Consider the following 24,657-nt stretch of genomic DNA (forward strand, 5'->3'; position numbering starts at 1 on the left):
CCCTTGACTTTTTCCACATTTTGTTACGTTACAGCCTTATTCTAAATTGATTCAATATAATAAAATACCTCAGCAATCTAGACACAATACCCCATAATGACAAAGCAAAAACAGGTTTAGACAAATAAATTGTAAATTTATATACAAAACAAAGTATACCAGTTAAATTTAAGGACATTTTGTTACGTTACAGCCTTAATAATAAAATATTACACACAATACCCCATAAGGACAAAGCGAAAACGGGTTTTTATACATTTTTGCAAAGTTATTTATAAAAAAACAAACAGAAATACCTTATTTACAGATGCGAAATTCTGCACAGGTGCATCCGGTTTCCATTGATCATCCTTGAGATGTTTCTACAACTTGATTGAAGTCCACCTGTGGTAAATTCAATTGATTGGACATGATTTGGAAAGGCTCACACCTGTCTATATAAGGTCCCACAGTTGACAGTGCGTGTCAGAGCAAAACCCAAGCCATGACATCGAAATAATTGTCCATAGAGCTACGAGACAGAATTGTGTCGAGGCACAGATCTGGGGAAGGCTACCAAAAAATGTCTGTAACCACCAAGACTCTTCCTAGAGCTGGCCACCCGGACAAACTGAGCAAGGGAGGTGACCAAGAACCCGATGGTCACTCTGACAGAGCTCTAGAGTTCCTCTGTGGACATGGGATAACCTTCCAGAAAGACAACCATCTCTGCAGCACTCAGGCCAATCGGGCCTTAATGGTAGAGTGGCCAGACGGAAGCCACGCCTCAGTAAAAGCACATGACAGCCCACTTGGAATTTGCCAAAAGGCCCCTAAAGACTCTCAGACCATGAGCAACAAGATTCTCTGATCTGATGAAACTAAGATGAAACTCTTTGGCCTGAATGCCAAGAGTCGCGTCTGGAGGAACCCTGGCACCATCCCTACAGTGACGCATGGTGGTGGCATCATGTTGTGGCGATGTTTTCGAGCGACAGGGACTGGGAGACTAGTCAGGATCGAGGCAAAGTTGAACGGCGCCAAATGCAGAGAGATCCTTGATGAAAACCTGCTCCAGAGCGCTCAGGACCTCAGACTGGGGTTAAGGTTCACCTTCCAATGGGACATTGACACTAAGCACACAGCCAAAACAATGCAGGAGTGGCTTCGGGACAAGTCTCTGAATGTCCTTGAGTGGCCCAGCCAAAGCTCGGACTTTATACCGATCGAACATCTCTGTAGAGAGACCTGAAAATAGCTGTGCAGCAATGCTCTCCGTCCAACCTGACAGAGCTTGAGAGGATCTGCAGAGAAGAATGGGAGAAACTCCAAAAAATACAGGAGTGCCAAGCTTTTAGTGTCATACACATAAAGAATCAATACTGTAATCTGAATCCGGCTGTTCTTAATTATACTAAATACTACATTTTTTTGACAAAGCAGAGGTGCGTTTTCAAAAACAATATGTTTTCTCATTCAAATATATTTTGGTTTTTCAGGGGGTGTTGCAGCACCCTCAGCACCCCTACTTGCCGTGGCTATGCTTGAGTCCATCTTCAGATAGTCTATTGGTATAACAAGTGCAAAAATAATGTATGTCCAGCAAGCTATTCTAGTCTTGCTTTTCCTGCATGGGACTCCAAGAGCAAAGGAGGATTTTTTAATAAGAGAGGCCAGCGGAGCACATTTGCATGCATATTGCACAAGTGACAAAGGTTATAAATTAGAAACGTATTATTATTATTAACCCATCATTAATTAGCTAAATATAAGGCTAATACTGCATTGAAAAAAGGTAGGCTAGGACATCTACAGTGGGGAGAACAAGTATTTGATACACTGCTGATTTTGCAGGTTCTCCTAATTACAAAGCATGTAGAGGTCTGTACTTTTTATCATAGGTACACTTCAACTGTAATCCAGAAAATCACATTGTATGATTTTTAAGTAATTCATTTGCATTTTCCTTGCTCGCACACACTCTTTCAGTTCTGCCCACACATTTTCTATGGAATTGAGGTTAGGGGCTTTGTGATGGTCACGCCAATACCTTGATTTTGTTGTCCTTAAGCCATTTTGCCACAACTTTGGAAGTATGCTTGGGGTCATTGTCCATTTGGAAGACCCATTTGTGACCAAGCTTTAACTTCCTGACTGATGTCTTGAGATATATCCATATATCTATATATCTATATATCCACATAATTTCATTTCCTCATGAAGCCATCTATTTCGTGAAGTGTACCAGTCCCTCCTGCAGCAATGCACCCCCACAACATGATGCTGCCACCCCCGTGCTTCTTGGTTGGGATGATGTTCTTCGGCTTGCAAGCCTGCCCCTTTTTCCTCCAAACATAACAATGGTCATTATGGCCAAACAGTTCTATTTTTTGTTTCATCAGACCAGAGGACATTTCTCCAAAAAGTACAATATTTGTCCCCATGTGCAGTTGCAAGCCGTAGTCTGGCTTTTTAATGTGATTTTGGAGCAGTGGCTTCTTCCTTGCTGAGCGGCCTTTCAAGTTATGTCGATATAGGACTCTTTTTATTGTGGATATAGATACTTTTGTACCGGTTTCCTCCAGCATCTTCACAAGGTCCTTTGCTGTTGTTCTGGGATTGATTTGCACTTTTCGCACCAAAGTATGTTCATCTCTAGGAGGCAGAACGCATCTCCTTCCTGAGCAGTGTGACGGCTGCGTGGTCCCATAGTGTTTATACTTGCATACTATTGTTTGTACAGATGAACGTGGTACCTTCAGGCATTTGGAAATTGTTTTGCCTTGAAATACATCCACAGGTACACCTCCAATTGACTTTTCCAAGCTGTTTAAAGGCACAGTCAACATAGTGTATGTAAACTTCTGACCCACTGGAATTGTGAAACAGTGAATTATAAGTGAAATAATCTGTCTGTAAACAATTGATGGAAAAATTACTTGTGTCAAGACATTTGTGGAATGGTTGAAAAACAAGTTTTAATCACTCCAACCTAAGTGTATGTAAACGTCTGACTTCAACTGTATAGCTCCTGGTTCATTCCAGACTTGACTGCCCTTGACCAATACATAAACATCCTGTGGCGTACTGCATTAGCATTGAACAGCCCCCACAATATGCAACTTTTCAGGGAAGTTAGGAACCAATATACACAGTCCGTTAGGAAAGCAAAAGCTAGCTTTTTCAAACAGAAATGTGCATCCTGTAGCACAAATTCCAAAGGGTTTTGGGACACTGTAAAGTCCATTGAGAATAACAGTACCTCCTCCCAGCTGCCCACTACACTGAGGCTAGGAAACACTGTCACCACTGATAAATCTACAATAATCAAGAATTTCAATAAGCATTTTTCTACGGCTGGCTGTGCTTTCCACCTGGCTACACCTACCCAGGCCAACAGCTCTGCAACCCCCGCAGCAACTTGCCCAAGCCCCTGCTTCTCCTTCACCCAACTTCAGATAGCTGATGTTCTGGAAGATCTGCAAAATCTGGACCCCTACAAAAAAGCTGGGCTAGATAATCTGGACCCTCTCATTCTATCTGCCCCAATTGTTGCAACCCATATTACTAGCCTGTTCAACCTCTCTTTTGTATCGTCTGAGATTCCTAAAGATTGGAAAGCTGCCGTGGTCATCCCCCTCTTCAAAGGGGGAGACACTCTAGACCCAAACTGTTACAGACCTATATCTATCCTGCCCTGCTTTTCTTAAGTCTTCGAAATCCAAGTTAACAAACAGATCACCGACCATTTCGAAACCCACCGTACCTTCTCCGCTATGCAATCTGGTTTCCGAGCTGATCATGGGTGCACCTCAGCCACGCTCAAGGTCCTAAACGATATCATAACCACCATCGATAAAAGACAGTACTGTGCAGCAGTCTTCCTCGACCTGGCCAAGTCTTTCGACTCTGTCAATCACCGCATTCTTATCGGCAGACTCAACAGCCTTGGTTACTCAAATGACTGCCTTGTCTGGTTCACCAAATACTTCTCAGATAGACTTCAGTGTGTCAAATCGCAGGGCCTGTTGTCCGGACCTCTGGCAGTCTCTATAGGGGTGCCACAGGGTTCAATTCTCGGGCAGTCTCTTTTCTCTGTATATATAAATGATGTCACTCTTTATCACTGAGTGAGCAGCCTTAACTTATGAAACCCCACATCTCACATTTTAGAAGCTAAAATCACATTTCATCCCGTCACAAATCATTTCATATTCAAACATTTAAATTGAACAACAATTCCATGTGAATCCGATAACTCTGATGTGTAGACTTTCCACTGTAGAGTTTATGTCATCTTATCATTGATGAGAATGTCTCAGATGACAACCGAACTGACATCATATTCATTAAGTTCCACTGCATAGGTTTAATTGTTCGGATTACCAGAATATAGTTCATTTCCCCCCCACCTACTGATGTTCCCAGAATCTCTATGTTAACCAAGGGTTTTTTAAATGTAACCTCAGTAGGTTAGTGTTGTGAGATGGGCTGTCTGTCCCCACCCTGAGCATTGATGATTCATCATGCAGAGGCCGTAGAGAAGCCAGATTTAAACATTGCATATAATTTAACGGTTCCATTTCACGCCATGCAGTATATAAATAATACATTTAAATAATTGATTATAATTGACTGGATTCTCGCAGCTATTTATCCCGTGAAAAGGGAGTGGTTTTGGGCTGTAAATCCCGGTAAATGGGTTCCCACCCATCAACCCTGGTCACTGCCCACCTTGACTCTGCTAAGGTTCAAAACCTATTGGAAGGGAACAGGCAGGAAATGTGAAATCCTTCAACCAGGACTTCTGGACATCTTTGGGAAGGTAACCAGAATGGTAGTTTGTTACAATACTGATCCTGCTTATGATGTAGAACAACTTTGTTTCTCCTCCAGATCCAGATGTACCAGAGGCTCCTACGTCCCAGCCAACAGAGATCTGCATATACCGTGAGTGCAGTACCTCACTGCTCATTGAGCTTGTAATATTTAAATAAAAATCTCTAACATTCTAAATTTGAGCTCATGCTAGGTCATATACTGTATGTATCCAACTGTCAAAGTGTTTTAAAAGGATCTTCCATCCTTAACAACTAACGTGAAGAGGGACAAGAAAGTAAAGAGGAGAGATGCTGTGTTAGAAGGACGTGGGCCAGATTCAAACCCATGCCAGCACTGGCATACAGTACATGTGTGCTTTGAAGGCAGCAGTAGTAACTGCTTGTCTAGACCACCCCAGGCTACTAAAGGTGTTTTTTTCCATCTCTATTTCAGCGATGGAACCCTACTACCCAGAGGAAGTGGAGAATAGCGAGCTGGGTGGCCCAGGCAACATGCTGAAAACCCTGGACCCCATTCTCATCACCATCATCGCTATGAGCGCTCTGGGGGTTTTCCTGGGAGCTATCTGTGGTGTCGTCCTCTACTGTGCCTGCTCGCACGGCCACATGTCCGACAGCAGGAACTTGTCGGCTCTGGAGAACTATAACTTTGAGCTGGTGGACGGCGTCAAGCTAAAGAAGGACAGCAAGCTGAATGCACAGAACAGCTACTCAGAGGCGTGAGCGTCATCCTCTGAGGAAAGATAACACAAGCAGCCTCATGGCTGGAGGAACTAGACCACCGGACGGAGGGTTGTGAGTTGTGACTCAAGTGTTGTCCTATTCCTTATATAGTGCACTATGTAGGGGATAGGGTGGCATTTGGGATGCAGCTGGCTATAGTGATGGTGGGAGGTTGTGACTGAGCCATGCTATTCTCAGGAGCTGCAGTGAAAGGAACCTACCCGTAGTGGGCACTGTGTATAAATAAAATGTGTACAGCAAAAATGATTGTTTTGTTTTTTGTTTGTTTTGCGACGTGCTTTGTTTTTCTGTAACCAGATGCTGGTGATGTGACCAATTGAGATGGAAATATTTATCATGTTTTTGTTATTTTTCTTTTGGAAGGATAGGATATTTTATTTTTCATCAGAGGTCATTATTATTCACAGAAAGCGCATAGAAACGTATATTCACTATCCTGACACGTGGCTCTTCGGCTGGCCATGTTATCAGTTTGTATGTCTGCATCGATTTGTGCATCTTGTTTGTGTGTATGTGTGCGTGCATGTACGCATGCATGTGCGTGCATGAGCAAGTGTATGTGCATGCATGTATGTATGCATCCAGAGGGTGCTTGCCCTGGCCCTAGACCTGTGTCTAGTTCCACAGTGCCTTTTTGAAAGTTTATGTTGCCTTTTCTCCACTGACTCTGTTCTGATCATAGCAGTACGTTAGGCATCGGCTGGTAGAGTCTGATTCTGTTCTGATCATAGCAGTACGTTAGGCATCGGCTGGTAGAGTCTGATTCTGTTCTGATCATAGCAGTACGTTAGGCATCGGCTGGTAGAGTCTGATTCTATTCTGATCATAGCAGTACGTTAGGCATCGGCTGGTAGAGTCTGATTCTATTCTGATCATAGCAGTACGTTAGGCATCGGCTGGTAGAGTCTGATTCTATTCTGATCATAGCAGTACGTTAGGCATCGGCTGGTAGAGTCTGATTCTGTTCTGATCATAGCAGTACGTTAGGCATCGGCTGGTAGAGTCTGATTCTGTTCTGATCATAGCAGTACGTTAGGCATCGGCTGGTAGAGTCTGATTCTGTTCTGATCATAGCAGTACGTTAGGCATCGGCTGGTAGAGTCTGATTCTGTTCTGATCATAGCAGTACGTTAGGCATCGGCTGGTAGAGTCTGATTCTGTTCTGATCATAGCAGTACGTTAGGCATCGGCTGGTAGAGTCTGATTCTGTTCTGATCATAGCAGTACGTTAGGCATCGGCTGGTAGAGTCTGATTCTGTTCTGATCATAGCAGTACGTTAGGCATCGGCTGGTAGAGTCTGATTCTGTTCTGATCATAGCAGTACGTTAGGCATCGGCTGGTAGAGTCTGATTCTGTTCTGATCATAGCAGTACGTTAGGCATCGGCTGGTAGAGTCTGATTCTATTCTGATCATAGCAGTACCTTAGGCATCGGCTGGTAGAGTCTGATTCTGTTCTGATCATAGCAGTACCTTAGGCATCGGCTGGTAGAGTCTGATTCTGTTCTGATCATAGCAGTACGTTTGGCATCGGCTGGTAGAGTCTGATTCTGTTCTGATCATAGCAGTACGTTAGGCATCGGCTGGTAGAGTCTGATTCTGTTCTGATCATAGCAGTACGTTAGGCATCGGCTGGTAGAGTCTGATTCTATTCTGATCATAGCAGTACCTTAGGCATCGGCTGGTAGAGTCTGATTCTGTTCTGATCATAGCAGTACGTTAGGCATCGGCTGGTAGAGTCTGATTCTGTTCTGATCATAGCAGTACGTTAGGCATCGGCTGGTAGAGTCTGATTCTGTTCTGATCATAGCAGTACGTTAGGCATCGGCTGGTAGAGTCTGATTCTGTTCTGATCATAGCAGTACGTTAGGCATCGGCTGGTAGAGTCTGATTCTGTTCTGATCATAGCAGTACGTTAGGCATCGGCTGGTAGAGTCTGATTCTGTTCTGATCATAGCAGTACGTTAGGCATCGGCTGGTAGAGTCTGATTCTGTTCTGATCATAGCAGTACGTTAGGCATCGGCTGGTAGAGTCTGATTCTATTCTGATCATAGCAGTACCTTAGGCATCGGCTGGTAGAGTCTGATTCTGTTCTGATCATAGCAGTACCTTAGGCATCGGCTGGTAGAGTCTGATTCTGTTCTGATCATAGCAGGCTGGTAGAGTCGTTAGGCATCGGCTGGTAGAGTCTGATTCTGTTCTGATCATAGCAGTACGTTAGGCATCGGCTGGTAGAGTCTGATTCTGTTCTGATCATAGCAGTACGTTAGGCATCGGCTGGTAGAGTCTGATTCTATTCTGATCATAGCAGTACCTTAGGCATCGGCTGGTAGAGTCTGATTCTGTTCTGATCATAGCAGTACCTTAGGCATCGGCTGGTAGAGTCTGATTCTGTTCTGATCATAGCAGTACGTTAGGCATCGGCTGGTAGAGTCTGATTCTGTTCTGATCATAGCAGTACGTTAGGCATCGGCTGGTAGAGTCTGATTCTGTTCTGATCATAGCAGTACGTTAGGCATCGGCTGGTAGAGTCTGATTCTATTCTGATCATAGCAGTACCTTAGGCATCGGCTGGTAGAGTCTGATTCTATTCTGATCATAGCAGTACGTTAGGCATCGGCTGGTAGAGTCTGATTCTGTTCTGATCATAGCAGTACGTTAGGCATCGGCTGGTAGAGTCTGATTCTGTTCTGATCATAGCAGTACGTTAGGCATCGGCTGGTAGAGTCTGATTCTGTTCTGATCATAGCAGTACGTTAGGCATCGGCTGGTAGAGTCTGATTCTGTTCTGATCATAGCAGTACGTTAGGCATCGGCTGGTAGAGTCTGATTCTGTTCTGATCATAGCAGTACGTTAGGCATCGGCTGGTAGAGTCTGATTCTGTTCTGATCATAGCAGTGTTAGGCATCGGCTGGTAGAGTCTGATTCTGTTCTGATCATAGCAGTACCTTAGGCATCGGCTGGTAGAGTCTGATTCTGTTCTGATCATAGCAGTACGTTAGGCATCGGCTGGTAGAGTCTGATTCTGTTCTGATCATAACAGTACGTTAGGCATCGGCTGGTAGAGTCTGATTCTGTTCTGATCATAGCAGTACGTTAGGCATCGGCTGGTAGAGTCTGATTCTATTCTGATCATAGCAGTACGTTAGGCATCGGCTGGTAGAGTCTGATTCTATTCTGATCATAGCAGTACGTTAGAGTCATTCTGTTCTGATCATAGCTGGCATAGAGAGTCTGATTCTGTTCTGATCATAGCAGTACGTTAGGCATCGGCTGGTAGAGTCTGATTCTGTTCTGATCATAGCAGTACGTTAGGCATCGGCTGGTAGAGTCTGATTCTGTTCTGATCATAGCAGTACGTTAGGCATCGGCTGGTAGAGTCTGATTCTGTTCTGATCATAGCAGTACGTTAGGCATCGGCTGGTAGAGTCTGATTCTGTTCTGATCATAGCAGTACGTTAGGCATCGGCTGGTAGAGTCTGATTCTATTCTGATCATAGCAGTACCTTAGGCATCGGCTGGTAGAGTCTGATTCTGTTCTGATCATAGCAGCACGTTAGGCATCGGCTGGTAGAGTCTGATTCTGTTCTGATCATAGCATTCATCGGCTGGTAGAGTCTGATTCTGTTCTGATCATAGCAGTACGTTAGGCATCGGCTGGTAGAGTCTGATTCTGTTCTGATCATAGCAGTACGTTAGGCATCGGCTGGTAGAGTCTGATTCTGTTCTGATCATAGCAGTACATCTTAGGCATCGGCTGGTAGAGTCTGATTCTGATTCTGATCATAGCAGTACCTTAGGCATCGGCTGGTAGAGTCTGATTCTGTTCTGATCATAGCAGTACGTTAGGCATCGGCTGGTAGAGTCTGATTCTGTTCTGATCATAGCAGTACGTTAGGCATCGGCTGGTAGAGTCTGATTCTGTTCTGATCATAGCAGTTAGGCATCGGCTGGTAGGCATTCGATCATAGCTGGCATCGGCTAGAGTCTGATTCTGTTCTGATCATAGCAGTACGTTAGGCATCGGCTGGTAGAGTCTGATTCTGTTCTGATCATAGCAGTACGTTAGGCATCGGCTGGTAGAGTCTGATTCTGTTCTGATCATAGCAGTACGTTAGGCATCGGCTGGTAGAGTCTGATTCTGTTCTGATCATAGCAGTACGTTAGGCATCGGCTGGTAGAGTCTGATTCTGTTCTGATCATAGCAGTACGTTAGGCATCGGCTGGTAGAGTCTGATTCTGTTCTGATCATAGCAGTACGTTAGGCATCGGCTGGTAGAGTCTGATTCTGTTCTGATCATAGCAGTACGTTAGGCATCGGCTGGTAGAGTCTGATTCTGTTCTGATCATAGCAGTACCTTAGGCATCGGCTGGTAGAGTCTGATTCTATTCTGATCATAGCAGTACCTTAGGCATCGGCTGGTAGAGTCTGATTCTGTTCTGATCATAGCAGTACGTTAGGCATCGGCTGGTAGAGTCTGATTCTGTTCTGATCATAGCAGTACGTTAGGCATCGGCTGGTAGAGTCTGATTCTGTTCTGATCATAGCAGTACGTTAGGCATCGGCTGGTAGAGTCTGATTCTGTTCTGATCATAGCAGTACGTTAGGCATCGGCTGGTAGAGTCTGATTCTATTCTGATCATAGCAGTACGTTAGGCATCGGCTGGTAGAGTCCGATTCTATTCTGATCATAGCAGTACGTTAGGCATCGGCTGGTAGAGTCCGATTCTGATCATAGCAGTACGTTAGGCATCGGCTGGTAGAGTCTGATTCTGATCATAGCAGTACGTTAGGCATCAGCTGGTAGAGTCTGATTCTGATCATAGCAGTACGTTAGGTATTGTCTGGTAGTCTGATTCTGTTCTGATCATGGCAGTACGTTGATCATAGCAGTACGTATTGGCTGGTAGTCTAATTTTGTGCTGATTTTAGAGTCTGATTCTGATCATTAGCAGTACGTTAGGCATCGACATATAGAGTCTAATTCTGATGATAGCAGTACGTTAGGCATCGGCTGGTAGGGTCTGATTCTGATCATAACAGTACGTTAGGCATCGGCTGGTGGAGTCGTGATTCTGTTCTGATCATAGCAGTATGTTAGGCATCGGCTGGTAGAGTCTGATTCTGATCAATGCAGTATGTTAGGCATCGGCTGGTAGAGTCTGATTCTGATCATAGCAGTACGTTAGGCATCGGCTGGTAGAGTCTGATTCTGATCATAGCAGTACATTAGGCATCGGCTGGTAGAGTCTGATTCTGATCATAGCAGTACGTTAGGTTGGTAGAGCAGGGTCAGATTGGCAGGATTCCATGCCATCCCTCCATAGCACATGACACATCCAACTTATTGTACATAGGTTTTAATATATTTGAGCGCCTTTATAAAAAGAGACTAAATGCTGCAGTATCCTTTCTTTGTGGTTTATGTATCATAGGCAATGTTATCTGGCTGTCATCATGTATGTAACAGGCATTTTGTGTTGTTATGTTTCATCGGTGCTCTCCCAATGCTGCCTGGGAAATTAGGGTTATTATAGCCAATGGTTATGGCCTTTTGAGAGATGTTCGGATTCAGCCATGATCATCAGTATTGAGCCTTATTAATAGGGGCAACAATTGGCTACAAAGGCCTAACAAGGAGAGAGTGATGAAGTGTCCAAAATGACACCCTATTCCCTAAAGAGTGCACTACTTTTTACCAGAGCCCCATGGGCTATATAAAAGTAGTGTACTATATATGGAATATGGTGATATTTGAGACGGAGTCAGACAACAGACTGGGTGGCTGAAGCATCTCTACGAAGAAAATGCTATGACAATACCTGGGACATTATGGGCCAGTTTCTCAGACATTGATTCAGAATCTCGTTGAGAATGCTTTCAAGTCCTGGACTAGGCTTAACCTATGTCTGGGAAACCGGCCCTACATGTCTGTGGTAGAATGATGGCCCTTGATGGAATGAAAGAGACCCGTGTGACATCTTGCTGTTTTTATGTACTGTAGCCTACATCCTCTTTGCTCTCCTTTTTGTCTGTATTGAATGTTAATGTGAAGAGTTCAGACAAAACAAAGCACTGTATGAAATGGCGAAGACATAGGTCCAAGGTTTAATCAATGGATGTGATGTAGCTTATTCCTTCCGACGGGGTCTATGAGCTTCTATGCTTAGATTCTTTCATGTTTTCTTCATGCGGTGGTAGCTAGTTAAACAGCTGTTTCATAGTTCTTGCTTCGAGCTCATAACAGTATTCCACATTCCATGAGATCAGAATGATTGTAATTCAAATGAGTCATTCTATTTCTATGGTTCCACCCCTTGTAAAGGCATAATGTTTTGGTGTTGTCTTCGTCAATAGGAAAGGATGCTGCAGCACTAGATGTGAAAACAATGTTGCACTGATATATTTAAAAGATCTTTGTGTTGTTTATGATATTCACTTGTGAAAAAAAGAGAAAGAAAGCAAAAGAAGGATAAGACAGTGTTACAGATTAACTCTTTTATATGGTTTCAGATGATATAGTTCTGAAATGTACAATTATGGAGATGTTTTTCATTATTGAAAAAGCTATACATGTCTCTTTACTTACGTAATGTTTAACTTGGTATGTTATATCACCTTGTGTTTTTTGTACTGTCACAAATGTCTGTGCCATTTTTTTTCTACAAAATGTTTGATTTTCAATACTGCTTCTGTAATTTGCAGTCCCAGATAAAAAAAAAAAGAAGAAAAAAGACATAAGCAGTTGAGGCCTTAATGACTCAAGTAATGTTTCTTTACTTGGACTCCGCCCCAAATGTCCCTATTCCCTATATAGTGCACCCATAGAGCTCTGGTCAAAAGTAGTGCACGATGTAGGGAATAGGGTGCCATTTGACTCCCTGGTCAGCTTCAAGACCCATCTGTCTATGTTGTTTCTGACTCTGATCAATGACTACTACATTCCAAAGAATTGGATCAAATAAAAGTTTGAATAAGATGAACTATTTTAAGTTGTTTTGGTTCAGAACGTGATAATTGTGTAGTTGCCCCATCATATACCCAAAGTTGTACCCTTTTAATGTGTCCTTTGTCATATCCACATTGAACACTGGAGGGCGGTGTTGTATAGAATGCTGCACGTGACGGGCCACTCCAAATCAATAGCAACAAATGAAGTAATCTAGTGCATTGTCAGTGTGTTACAGTTTCTCACACATACAGTTATTGGGGGTATTACGTGATCAAATACAGTGAATTACCAGCACAGCTCAGTTCCTGTAAAGTATAGTTGTTTACGGGTAGAGATACTGTACCAATGTGCGAAGAAGATGTGTGTGGTTAAGGAGAAATGTCCTGATAAAGCCACCATCACCATAGAGCTATCAGATATAGAGCTATTCTTAATATCACCATAGACCAGAGGTCCTTACGCTTTTTCAGCTCAAGACCCAAATTAGAAATGTGCGGTCCTTGAACTACCCAAATTCTATTTGCCATTTATTTTTCAACAGTGATGTTTCTCAAAAGTTCTGAACCTTTCTATTCTCATAGATTCTACATATTGTAAATTCAAGATAAACATTTTTACTAAGAGTATTACATTATTGATCGATTGATTATGACTTTTTTAAATCACCCAGCAGTGCTATTTGCAGAGTTAGCTCCAGGTAAATATTACAATTCTTCAGCCATTCCTGAACCTGCGACCAAAAACAAACTACATATGCACAGTACCAAAACGATGTAATGATTCTGTGTCTTCTCAGCAAAATCTGCAGAGCTTCGATGGTTGTATCTCCTATATACAATTAATGTCAGAAGTTTACAAACACTTAGGTTGGAGTCATTAAAACTCACTTTTCAACCACTCCACAAATTTCTCGTTAACAAACTATAGTTTTGGCAAGTTGGTTAGGACATCTACTTTGTGCATGACACAAAACAGATTATTTCACAGACAGATTATATTTCACATATAATTCACTGTATCACAATTCTAGTGGATCAGAAGTTTACATACACTAAGCTGACAGTGCCTTTAAACAGCTTGGAAAATTACATAAAATTATGTCATGGCTTTAGAAGCTTCTGATAGGCTAATTGACATCATTTGAGTCAATTGGAGGTGTACCTGTGGATGTATTTCAAGGCCTACCTTCAAACTCACTGCGTCTTTCAAAAGAAGTCAGCCAAGACCTCAGGAAAAAAATTTAGACCTCCACAAGTCTGGTTCATCTTCGGGAGCAATTTCCAAACGCCTGAAGGTACCACGTTCATCTGTATAAACAATAGTACGCAAGTATAAACACCATGGGGCCACACAGCCTCGTTCTGTCTCCTAGAGATGAACATACTTTGGTGTGAAAATCAATTCCCAGAACAACAGCAAAGGACCTTGTGAAGATGCTGGAGGAAACAGGTACAAAAGTATCTATATCCACAGTAAAACGAGTCCTATATTGACATAACCTGAAAGGCCGCTCAGCAAGGAAGAAGCCACTGCTCCAGAACCGCCATAAAAAAAGTCAAACTACGGTTTGCAACTGCACATGGGAACAAAGATTGTACTTTTTGGAGAAATATCCTCTGGTCTGATGAAACAATAATAACTGTTAGGCCGAACTACAAAAATCTCTGAAACTGGAAACGCTTATCTCCCTCACTAGCTTTAAGCACCAGCTGTCAGAGCAGCTCACAGATTACTGCACCTGTACATAGCCCATCTATAATTTAGCCCAAACAACTACCTCTCCCCCTACTGTATTTATTTATTTATTTATTTATTTAGCTCCTTTGCACCCCAATATTTCTAACTCTACTTTGCACATTCTTCCACTGCAAATCTACCATTCCAGTGTTTTACTTGCTATATTGTATTTACTTTGCCACCATGGACTTTTTTTGCCTTTACCTCCCTTATCTCATCTCATTTGCTCACATTGTATATAGACTTATTTTTATACTGTAATATTGACTGTATGTTTGTTTTACTCCATGTGTAACTCTGTGTCGTTGTATGTGTCGAACTGCTTTGCTTTATCTTGGCCAGGTTTCAATTGTAAATGAGAACTTGTTCCCAACTTGCCTACCTGGTTAAATAAAGGTGAAATAAAATAAAAATAAAAATGATGACCATCGTTATGTTTGGAGGAAAAAGGGGGATACTTGCAAGCCAAAGGATACCATCCCAACCGTGAAGTACGGTGTTGGCAGCATCATTTTGTGGGTGTGCGTGCATTGCTGCAGGAGGGACTGGTGCAATTCACAAAATAGATGGCAACATGAGGGAGGAAGGAAAATGATGTGGATATATTGAAGCAACATCTCAAGACATCAGTCTGGTAGTTAAGGCTTGGTCGCAAATAGGTCTTCCAAATGGACAATGACCCCAAGCATACTTCCAAAGTTGTGGCAAAATGGCTTAAGGACAACAAAGTCAAGGTATTGGAGTGGCCATCACAAAGCCCTAACCTCAGTCCTATAGAAAATGTGTGGGCAGAACTGAAAAAAGCATGTGCGAGCAAGGGGGCCTACAAACCTGACTCAGTTACACCAGCTCTGTCAGGAGGAATGGGCCAAAATTCACCCAACTTGTTGTGGGAAGCTTGTGGAAGGCGACCCAAAACGTTTGACCGAAGATAAACAATTTCAAGGCAATGCTACCAAATACTAATTGAGTGTATGTAATCTTCTGACCCACTGGGAATGTGTTAAAAGAATTAAAAGCTGAAATAATTCATTCTCTCTACTATTATTCTGACATTTCACATTCTTGAAATAAAGTGGTGATCCTAACTGACCTAAGACAGGGAATTTTTTACTACGATTAAATGTCAGGAATTGTGAAAACTTAGTTTAAATCGATTTGGCTAAGGTGTCTGTAAACTTCCGACTTCAACTGTATATAACATTCTATTGGTTGCAATAATTTTGTAAAATATTTGATATTGGAAAAACTCAAAGTTTTGAATCCAGTGTCGTTTTGTGTATCAGTTCATAAACCATACACCATGAATCGATACGTCGAAATCTCTTCCCAACTATTTTGCAATCTACAGTGTATTCCGAAAGTAATCAGAGCCCTTTTTTAGTTTTTCCACATTTTGTGATGTTACAGCCTGCTTTTTGTTTGCTTCTCCTCATCAATCTATACACAATACTCCATCGTGACAAAGCAAAACAGGTTTTTACACATTTTTGCTAATGTATTTTAAAATAAAATACTGAAATCACATTTACAGACCCTTTACTCAGTACTTTGTTGAAGCACCTTTAGTAGCGATTAAGGCCTCGAGTCTTCTTGGGTATGATGCTACAAGCTTGGCACACCTGTATTTGGGGAGTTTCCCCCATTCTTCTCTGCAGATCCTCTCAAGCTCTGTTAGGATGGATGGGGAACGTCGCTGCACAGCTATTTTCAGGGTTACATTTCAGGCTCTGGCCGGGCCACTCAAGGACATTCAGAGACTTGTCCCGAAGCCGCTCATGCATTGTCTTGGCGGTGTTCTTCGGGTCGTTGTCCTGTTGGAAGGTGAACCTTTGCCCCAGTCTGAGGTCTGTATCTTTCTGGAGCAGGTTTTCATCAAGGATCTCTCTGTACTTTGCTCCATTCATCTTTCCCTCGACCCTGTCTCCCAGTCCTTGCAGCTGAAAAACTTCCCCACAGCATGATGCTGCAACCAAAGTGCTTCACCGTAGGGCGGGTTCCAGGTTTCCTCCAGACGTGACGCTTGGCATTCAGGCCAAATTGTTCAATCTTGGTTTCATCAGACCAGAGAATCTTGTTTCTCATGATCTGAGAGTCCTTTAGGTGCCTTTTGGCAAACTCCAAGCGGGCTGTCATGTGTTTTTTACTGGAGGAGTGGCTTCTGTCTGTCCATTCTACCATAAAGGCCTGATTGGTGGAGTGATGATGATCAGTCTAAAACTTTGCACATACACGGCCTCCATCTAGTGGCCAAAATCTCAATTGCATCTCAATTTTTTTGTATTATCTTTTACCAGATCTAATGTGTTATATTCTCCTACATTCCTTTCACATTTCCACAAACATCCACAAAAGTGTTTCCTTTAAAATGGTATCAAGAATATGCATATCCTTGCTTCAGGGCCTGAGCTATAGGCAGTTAGATTTGGGTATGTCATTTCAGGCGAAAATTGTCAAAAATATTGTTTTGTTTGTGACTAATTATTTGGCTACACAATAATATTATCTTAACATCATCAAATACATTGATTTGAATACAAAGGACTATTGTTCTGTGTTAACGTAATGTCTTTCATTTACAGCTTCATTGGAACCTAGATTCATGAATCATTACTTAGCCTTTCATAGTTTATTCATAATTTATATATTTAGTTGTATTATTGTCACGTCCTGACCATAGAGAGCCCTTATTTTCTATTGTAGAGTAGGTCAGGGCGTGACCGGGGGGGTTTCTAGTCATTATTTTCTATTTGGGATTCTAGTTTAGTTTTTCTATGTTGGTGTTTGGTATGATTCCCAATTAGAGGCAGCTGGCTATCGTTGTCTCTAATTGGGGATCATATTTAGGTAGCATTTTTTCCACCTGTGTTTGGTGAGATATTGTTTATGTGTAGTTGCATGTTAGCATGTCATTGTCATCACGTTTCGTTTAGTCTTTATTGTTTTGTTGTGTGGTTCACTTATTTTTAATAAAGGATGTGGAACCCAGATCACACTGCACGTTGGTCCAAGTATGCTTCCAACAAACATGACAGAATATCCCATCAAACCAGGACCAAGCGGCGTGCCCAAAGAGGGAAGGATTTCTGGACATGGGAAGAAGTGATGAGGAGATGTGAAACCCTTCGTTGGCGACAGACGGAGGGATATTATGGAGGACAGCGACGACGACAGGGTTCATGGCTACAGAAAGCCCAAGGACAACCCCAAGTTTTTTGGGGGGAAGGCACATGGAGCTGGCGGCTGAGCAGAGGGAAGAGCCAGAGACTGTCAGGGAGACAAAGGCGAAGTTGGGAGAGAGTGAGATGAGAGAGATGTTGTGCAAGTGTGTTCTGCTCAACATCCGACCAGAGGATCCGGATAGCAGTCTGGTGCAACCTGTGCCAGTTCCACACATCTGGCCTCAAGTGCACCTTTCCAGTCCAGTACGTCCTGTGCCGGTTCCACACATCTGGCCTCAAGTGCACCTTTCCAGTCCAGTATGTCCTGTGCCTGCTCCTCGCACTCTCCCTGAAGTGTGTGTCCCCAGTCCAGTACGTCCTGTGCCTGCTCCTCGCACTCTCCCTGAAGTGTGTGTCCCCAGTCCAGTACGTCCTGTGCCTGCTCCTCGCACTCTCCCTGAAGTGTGTGTCCCCAGTCCAGTACGTCCTGTGCCTGCTCCTCGCACTCTCCCTGAGGTGTGTGTCCCCAGTCCAGTACGTCCTGTGCCTGCTCCTCGCACTCTCCCTGAAGTGTGTGTCCCCAGTCCAGTACGTCCTGTGCCTGCTCCTCGCACTCTCCCTGAGGTGTGTGTCCCCAGTCCAGTACGTCCTGTGCCTGCTCCTCGCACTCTCCCTGAAGTGTGTGTCACCAGTCCAGTACGTCCTGTGCCTGCTCCTCGCACTCTCCCTGAAGTGTGTGTCACCAGTCCAGTACGTCCTGTGCCTGCTCCTCGCACTCTCCCTGAGGTGTGTGTCCCCAGTCCAGTATGTCCTGTGCCTGCTCTTCGCACTCTCCCTGAGGTGTGTGTCACCAGTCCAGTATGTCCTGTGCCTGCTCCTCGCACTCTCCCTGAAGTGTGTGTCCCCAGTCCAGTACGTCCTGTGCCTGCTCCTCGCACTCTCCCTGAGGTGCGTGTCACCAGTCCGGTGCCACCTGTGCCTGCTCCTCGCACTCTCCCTGAGATGCGTGTCACCAGTCCGGTGCCACCTGTGCCTGCTCCTCGCACTCTCCCTGAGGTGCGTGTAACCAGTCCGGTGCCACCTGTGCCTGCTCCTCGCACTCTCCCTGAGGTGCGTGTCACCAGTCCGGTGCCACCTGTGCCTGCTCCTCGCACTCTCCCTGAGGTGCGTGTCACCAGTCCGGTGCCACCTGTGCCTGCTCCTCGCACTCTCCCTGAGGTGCGTGTCACCAGTCCGGTGCCACCTGTGCCTGCTCCTCGCACTCTCCCTGAGGTGCGTGTCACCAGTCCGGTGCCACCTGTGCCTGCTCCTCGCACTCTCCCTGAGGTGCGTGTCACCAGTCCGGTGCCACCTGTGCCTGCTCCTCGCACTCTCCCTGAGGTGCGTGTCACCAGTCCGGTGCCACCTGTGCTGGCCACACGCATCAGGCCTCCAGTGTGCCTCCCCAGTCCATTTCTTTATGTACGGGTGTGTCACCGTTTGGAAGAAGTGAAATTTGATGGGAAAAAACGGGAGAACGCTTCCTCAGCAGTAAGACAGCACTTACTATGCTGTCTTACAAATAAACAATGCTCTGCAACAGGGTCAACAACAGGGTCACTAAAGCTTCATGTTTGTTCACTGATCACAAAAACAAGCCAACAGTGGTTTCACTAAACTACATTGTCTCTTAGGAGGCGTTTACTATACTTTTCACCAAACAACATTCAGTTTGTGTAGTTTAAACACAAGTATATGCCCCAAAAAGAGTGTTGGAGAGTAAAGTTTCACACACTGTTTATCTCTAGAATGTGATCTTTATCTGAGGTATGAGTGTTGAATCGACACTTAGCAACAGCTCTTATCAGTAGGTAGAACCTTCCAAACATGTTTGTGTTTTTCATATTGAATCATTGTTTAACCATCCATATCACAGCAAATACAACTTCTAAGAAAGGATTTGCCCTGCAACACAACATCTTTGAACAAAGTAGTTTCTCATATAATTAAGTAGTTTTACTTTGCCTACTCACAGGAAGGTTCACAGGTCTGTCTGTCTGTGAGCTTGCTTCATTGCGCTCCAAGTACAGTCGGCATGTCCTGTGTGGGAGGTTCTAGATAATAAGAGGTGCCCGAAATTCATTGTCCACTCTGCTGAAGGGAAAAATATTTAGCCTTTGACTGAGCCACTGCGGACATATTGTAACGTGTTCGGGCAAGCTGGACTCCTGCCCCTAGTTATAATTTTTACAGACCGTTTTTCCTCGGCGTTTTGCAATTTTGTACGAGGCAATTATTATATACGGATAGGCAACGTCACTGATACTTGGAGTATTTTCTTCCGTGAAAAGAGTAGTCTACAGAGTAGGGACACCTCCGCGAGTTAAGTTTTTTTTTATCTAGAAAAAGCGCACGGGATATTTTGCCTCAAATGAGGTTCTGAAATTATTTTAAAATATATATATATTTTAGAAAACACGAGTCAAGGTAAGATGATGTACGTTATTTTCTAAAATGATTATCCAGCATATCTGGTAGGTCTATGAAGGCTATGTCAAAAATGTACGAAAAATGTATGAATATCCAAGAGATTCTACAAAAGGGGATGGGGAATGGGCTGGGTAACTTTGGGTGGGGATAGCGGCAGTCGGACAGGGCTAAGCGAAACCGATTCACTTTGGAAATGCACTCCTATTAAATAGGCCTACATTGACGTTTCTGTGTTTATCTTTACCAACTTTACGTTCCTATATTGTCCAGCCGTAGGCCCATATTAATGGCAATTTGACGCATTTTGGTTGGTATACTTTGTATTTGTTTGTCCCCCATTTTATTCTACTGTCTGTCGGCTACTTTCGATAACAGCGTAGGCCTTCCTCCCTACCATAAATGAAGTTTTCTTTGACATGTTTCAGAGGCTGAAAGTTAGTTAGGTTAGTCTATTCTTAAATCTAGGCCCTATTCCATGATGTCATTTTGTGATTTTGAAGGGGATATATTGTATCAATAATAGTTACAGCCTATATTAGGCTCCCGAGTGGCCATACTTCGAGTGTGTCTCCCCGAGGTAGCCTAAAATGTACCATGTCAATCAATATGTGCTAGATTATGTACAGTATACATAGATTTCTAATGTAATCGCACAGATGCTTAAATGGCAGATTGTTTCATTGAGCTAGACTTTTGCATGGGAGTGTCTCACAGCACTCATTGATATATATATATAAATAATTAATATTTTATTATTTTTTATTATTTAACTAGGCAAGTCAGCTGCAACAAATTCTTATTTACAATGACGGCCTACCCTGGCCAAACCCACAACGGCCCGTTGTGATAGAGCCTTGAATCGAACCAGGGTCTGTAGTGACGCCTCTACAGACGTATTCAGACCTTTTGCTATGAGACTCAAAATTGAGCTCAGGTGCATCCTGTTTCCATTGATCATCCTTGAGATGTTTCTACAACTTGATTGGTAAATTAAATTGATTGGACATGATTTTGAAAGGCACACACCTGTCTATATAAGGTCCCACAGTTGAGTATCCATGTCAGAGTAAAAACCAAGCCATGTGCGTCTGCTAAATGACTTAAATGTAAATGTAAATGAGGTCGAAGGAATTGTCCGTAGAGTTCGGTGACAGGATTGTGTCGAGACACAGATCTGGGGAAGGGTACCAACAGTTTTTTTGCAGCATTGAAGGACCCCAAGAACACACTGACCTCCATCATTCTTAAATTGAAGAAGTTTGGAATCACCAAGACTCTCTCTAGAGCTGGCTGCCCGGCCAAATGGAGCAATCGGGGGAGAAGGGCCTTGGTCAGGGAGGTGACCAAGAACCAGATGGTCTCTGACAGAGCTTCTCTGTTCCTTTGTGGAGATGGGAGAACCATCCAGAAGGACAACCATCTCTGCAGCACTCCACCAATCAGGCCTTTATGGTAGAGTGGCCAGACAGAAGCTACTCCTCACTAAAAGACACATGACAGCCCGCTTGGTGTTTGCCAAAAGGCACCTAAAGGACTCTCTGACCATGAGATGATGAAACCAAGATTGAACAAGCTTGTAGAGTCATACACAAGAAGACTCAAGACTGTAATCGCTGCCAAAGGTGCTTCAACATAGTATTAAAGGGTCTGAATACTTATGTAAATGTGATATTTCAGTTTTTAATTGTTTATAAATGTCAAAAAAGTATAAAAAACAGTTTTTGCTTGGACGTTATGGAGTGTTGTGTGTAGATTGAAAAAACAATTAAATCCATTTTAGAATAAGGCTGAAACGTAACAAAATGTGGACAAAGTGAATGGTCTGCATACTTTATGAATGCACTGTAGATTTTCGATGCACCGATTGCATGGCGTTCCGCACTGAGGCGCAGATTGATTTGTTGAGCTGCTGTGTAAGAAAGCACTGCCACCAATCCTGATAGCAAGCGTGGCACAGACAGCACACAGCTAATGTTAATCATTGATCTAAAAGCCGCAACGTATCCTAAGTCAGCACTCCTACGCTGAGACGCTTGACACATACGCCCCTCCCCCCACCTAGTCCGGTGTGTGTCCCCAGTCCGGTACGTCCTGTGCCTGCTCCTCGCACTCTCCCTCAAGTGCGCCTTCCCAGTCCAGAGCTTCAGGCGACGGTCCCCAGTCCAGAGCTTCAGGCGACGGTCCCCAGTCCAGAGCTTCAGGCGACGGTCCCCAGTCCAGAGCTTCAGGCGACGGTCCCCAGTCCAGAGCTTCAGGCGACGGTCCCCACTCCAGAGCTTCAGGCGACGGTCCCCAGTCCAGAGCTTCAGGCGACGGTCCCCAGTCCAGAGCTTCAGGCGACGGTCCCCAGTTCAGAGCTTCAGGTGACGGTCCCCACTCCAGAGCTTCAGGCGACGGTCCCCACTCCAGAGCTTCAGGCGACGGTCCCCACTCCAGAGCTTCAGGCGACGGTCCCCACTCCAGAGCTTCAGGCGACGGTCCCCACTCCAGAGCTTCAGGCGACGGTCCAACCGAATGCGAGGCGCAGAATGATTTGTTGAGCTGCTGTGTTAGAAAGCACTGCCACCAATCCTGATAGCAAGTGTGGCACAGACAGCACACAGCTATGTTCTTGTTTTAAGGACAAAAGTGGCCTTGTTAAAAGGCCTTAGTCAGAGTAGGTGGGGTAAAATGACTGTCTTTGATTAGGAGATCCTGTCTGGTAGATATAACTAGAATGTTTAATAACATAGTATTTACATTGTCTTAAGGACAGGAGTCAACAAGTGAACCCCCTCTTGTATTTGATTTTACACACACACACACACACACACACACACACACACACACACACACACACACACACACACACACACACACACACACACACACACACACACACACACACACACACACACACACACAGTGACTTCAGAGGCTTGTTAATAGCACACAGAGAACTAGTGGTGTTGTTGGGCTGACCCAATCAGTCCCTTCCCCTAGTTACATTGTTATGACTTAACAGTGCCATTATCACTGGGCTGACCTAGGACAGTGTCCCAAATGGCCCCCTATTCCCTTTATAGCACACTACTTAAAAATTAATGCGCTAGGGCTCTGGTCAAAAGTAGCACACTATAAGGGAGAAGGGTACCATTTGGGACACTAGACTAGGAGTATCCGGATAATATCATACTGTAGTCATGGGGTCATAGACCTATTACTATATGAAGCATCCCAGAGTAGGAGTGCTGATCTAGGATCAGGTCCTCCCCTGCCATGTAATGTTATTCATTGTGATCTAAAAGCCGAAACGTATCCTATGTCAGCACTCCTACTCTGAGACACTTGACACATATGTCTCCCCCAGTTGTCCGACTGATTCAACAGATGGCTGACGATGCCCTTCAGATTTCCCAGTCACATATGAGTCACATTTCAAGCTAGACCCCCAGTCCTGGCAGTGTTGACTGAATTGAGTGGTCCTAGATTCTTCATGGGGGAAATTCTTATGAGTCATGGACACTGCGTTCCGTGGGTTGAGGTCTGGATCTGGAACAAGGGCCTATTAAGTTGGAATGTATTGTCTCATTCTCTGAGTACTAGCTAGACCAGCCCCCACCCCCAACTCCATTTCTGAGAGCAGTTACACGTTTTGTGTTGAAAGGGGGCTTTTTGTATCAACCGTCTCAGAGTAGGAGCGATGATCTAGGATCAGTTTAACCTTTTAGATCACAGTGAATGAGATTCCATGAACAGGGGGAGACCTGATCCTTGATCAGCACTGCATTACAGCTCATATCATCTTAAGAAGGCAGCTCTCATTCACATGACTGAGTAGCTTACTGGCTCGTAGCTCGGTAGATGCCCCCTGTTAAACATAGAAATTAACTGGATAAAGAAGAAAAAATCCTCGGTTTAGGTTGGGTTTCCTCAATATTCCCTTGTACTCACCGGTATAACTGAATGCTCTTCCTGATCCATCCACACAGTGCTGTTAAGAGAGCACGGCGTGCACAGCAGTTTAATTAAGGAAATGGCTTCATTCAGTGCCCTGCTGCTAGGAGAGCTAATGGACAGAGGGAGAGGGGAGCGGGGAGGGGACTGTGACACAGGCAGTGGGGGTTGGGTGTTCTTTCACCTTACTTGACTGCTAACTCAGCACAATTAAAGATGCAAACATATTTTGTGTGGTTATCATTCATAGCAACCATTCCCGCATTAAAAGTGTTGAGATAATCTATAGACTCAAAAGCACGTACACTTTTATTTAACACGCTAATCTTCATAATGAATACCATCAAATGTACTCGTTTTGTACTCCTCCCTATTTGCATGCACCGTGCAGTCCAAGGTGGTCCGTGGACGAGAACATTTTCATGTGGTTAACTGGCGTCGTAGAAGTAACAGCGAGGTGAGTGAGGCCGTGAGAAAATCCATGCAGGTGTGCTCTCTGTTAATTACAGTCAGGTTCAAGTGGCTACATCACCAGATCAAAGTGTTAGATAGTTTAGCTACCACTTAAGATGAAACATCCCATAAACACAACCAACTGACTTAGGGAATAGGTGTTAGGTCTTGTACTTTCTCCCCCTCTCTAAACAGGTTTGTGTTATTCATTTTTTTTAATGAAGTAATGTTTATTTTTTAAACGGAGCTGTTGATCTCTGCTTGCTTTTTGACTGTGAAAATGTTGGTGACCACTGGCTTAGAGGATTGAGTTACCTCTAGTGTCCTCTCTGGGCTCTGTTTTAGACCATAGAAATCCATCTGTCTGGTCAGTGGTAGACTGG

The 24,657-nt window shown here is 43.9% G+C and overlaps 2 protein-coding genes across 2 annotated transcripts in view; both read left to right on the forward strand.

Moving 5' to 3' along the window:
- The window catches only part of LOC124041924 (neuropilin-1a-like), an 83,681-nt gene extending 75,968 nt beyond the window's left edge, over positions 1–7,713 (forward strand). The window contains exons 17-18 of the mRNA XM_046360101.1: positions 4,876–4,929; positions 5,254–7,713. Coding sequence (XP_046216057.1) covers positions 4,876–4,929; positions 5,254–5,543 — 344 coding nt within the window. The 3' untranslated portion in view covers positions 5,544–7,713. The remainder of the gene's footprint in view (positions 1–4,875; positions 4,930–5,253) is intronic.
- Positions 7,714–19,532: 11,819 nt separating this feature from the next.
- The window catches only part of LOC124041925 (integrin beta-1-like), a 40,842-nt gene continuing 35,717 nt past the window's right edge, over positions 19,533–24,657 (forward strand). Inside the window, exon 1 of the mRNA XM_046360102.1 lies at positions 19,533–19,882. The gene's annotated coding sequence lies outside the window, so the exon portion shown is untranslated. The remainder of the gene's footprint in view (positions 19,883–24,657) is intronic.

Source organism: Oncorhynchus gorbuscha, linkage group LG08 (assembly GCF_021184085.1).
Source record: "Oncorhynchus gorbuscha isolate QuinsamMale2020 ecotype Even-year linkage group LG08, OgorEven_v1.0, whole genome shotgun sequence".
NCBI classification, from domain to species: Eukaryota; Metazoa; Chordata; class Actinopteri; order Salmoniformes; family Salmonidae; genus Oncorhynchus; species Oncorhynchus gorbuscha.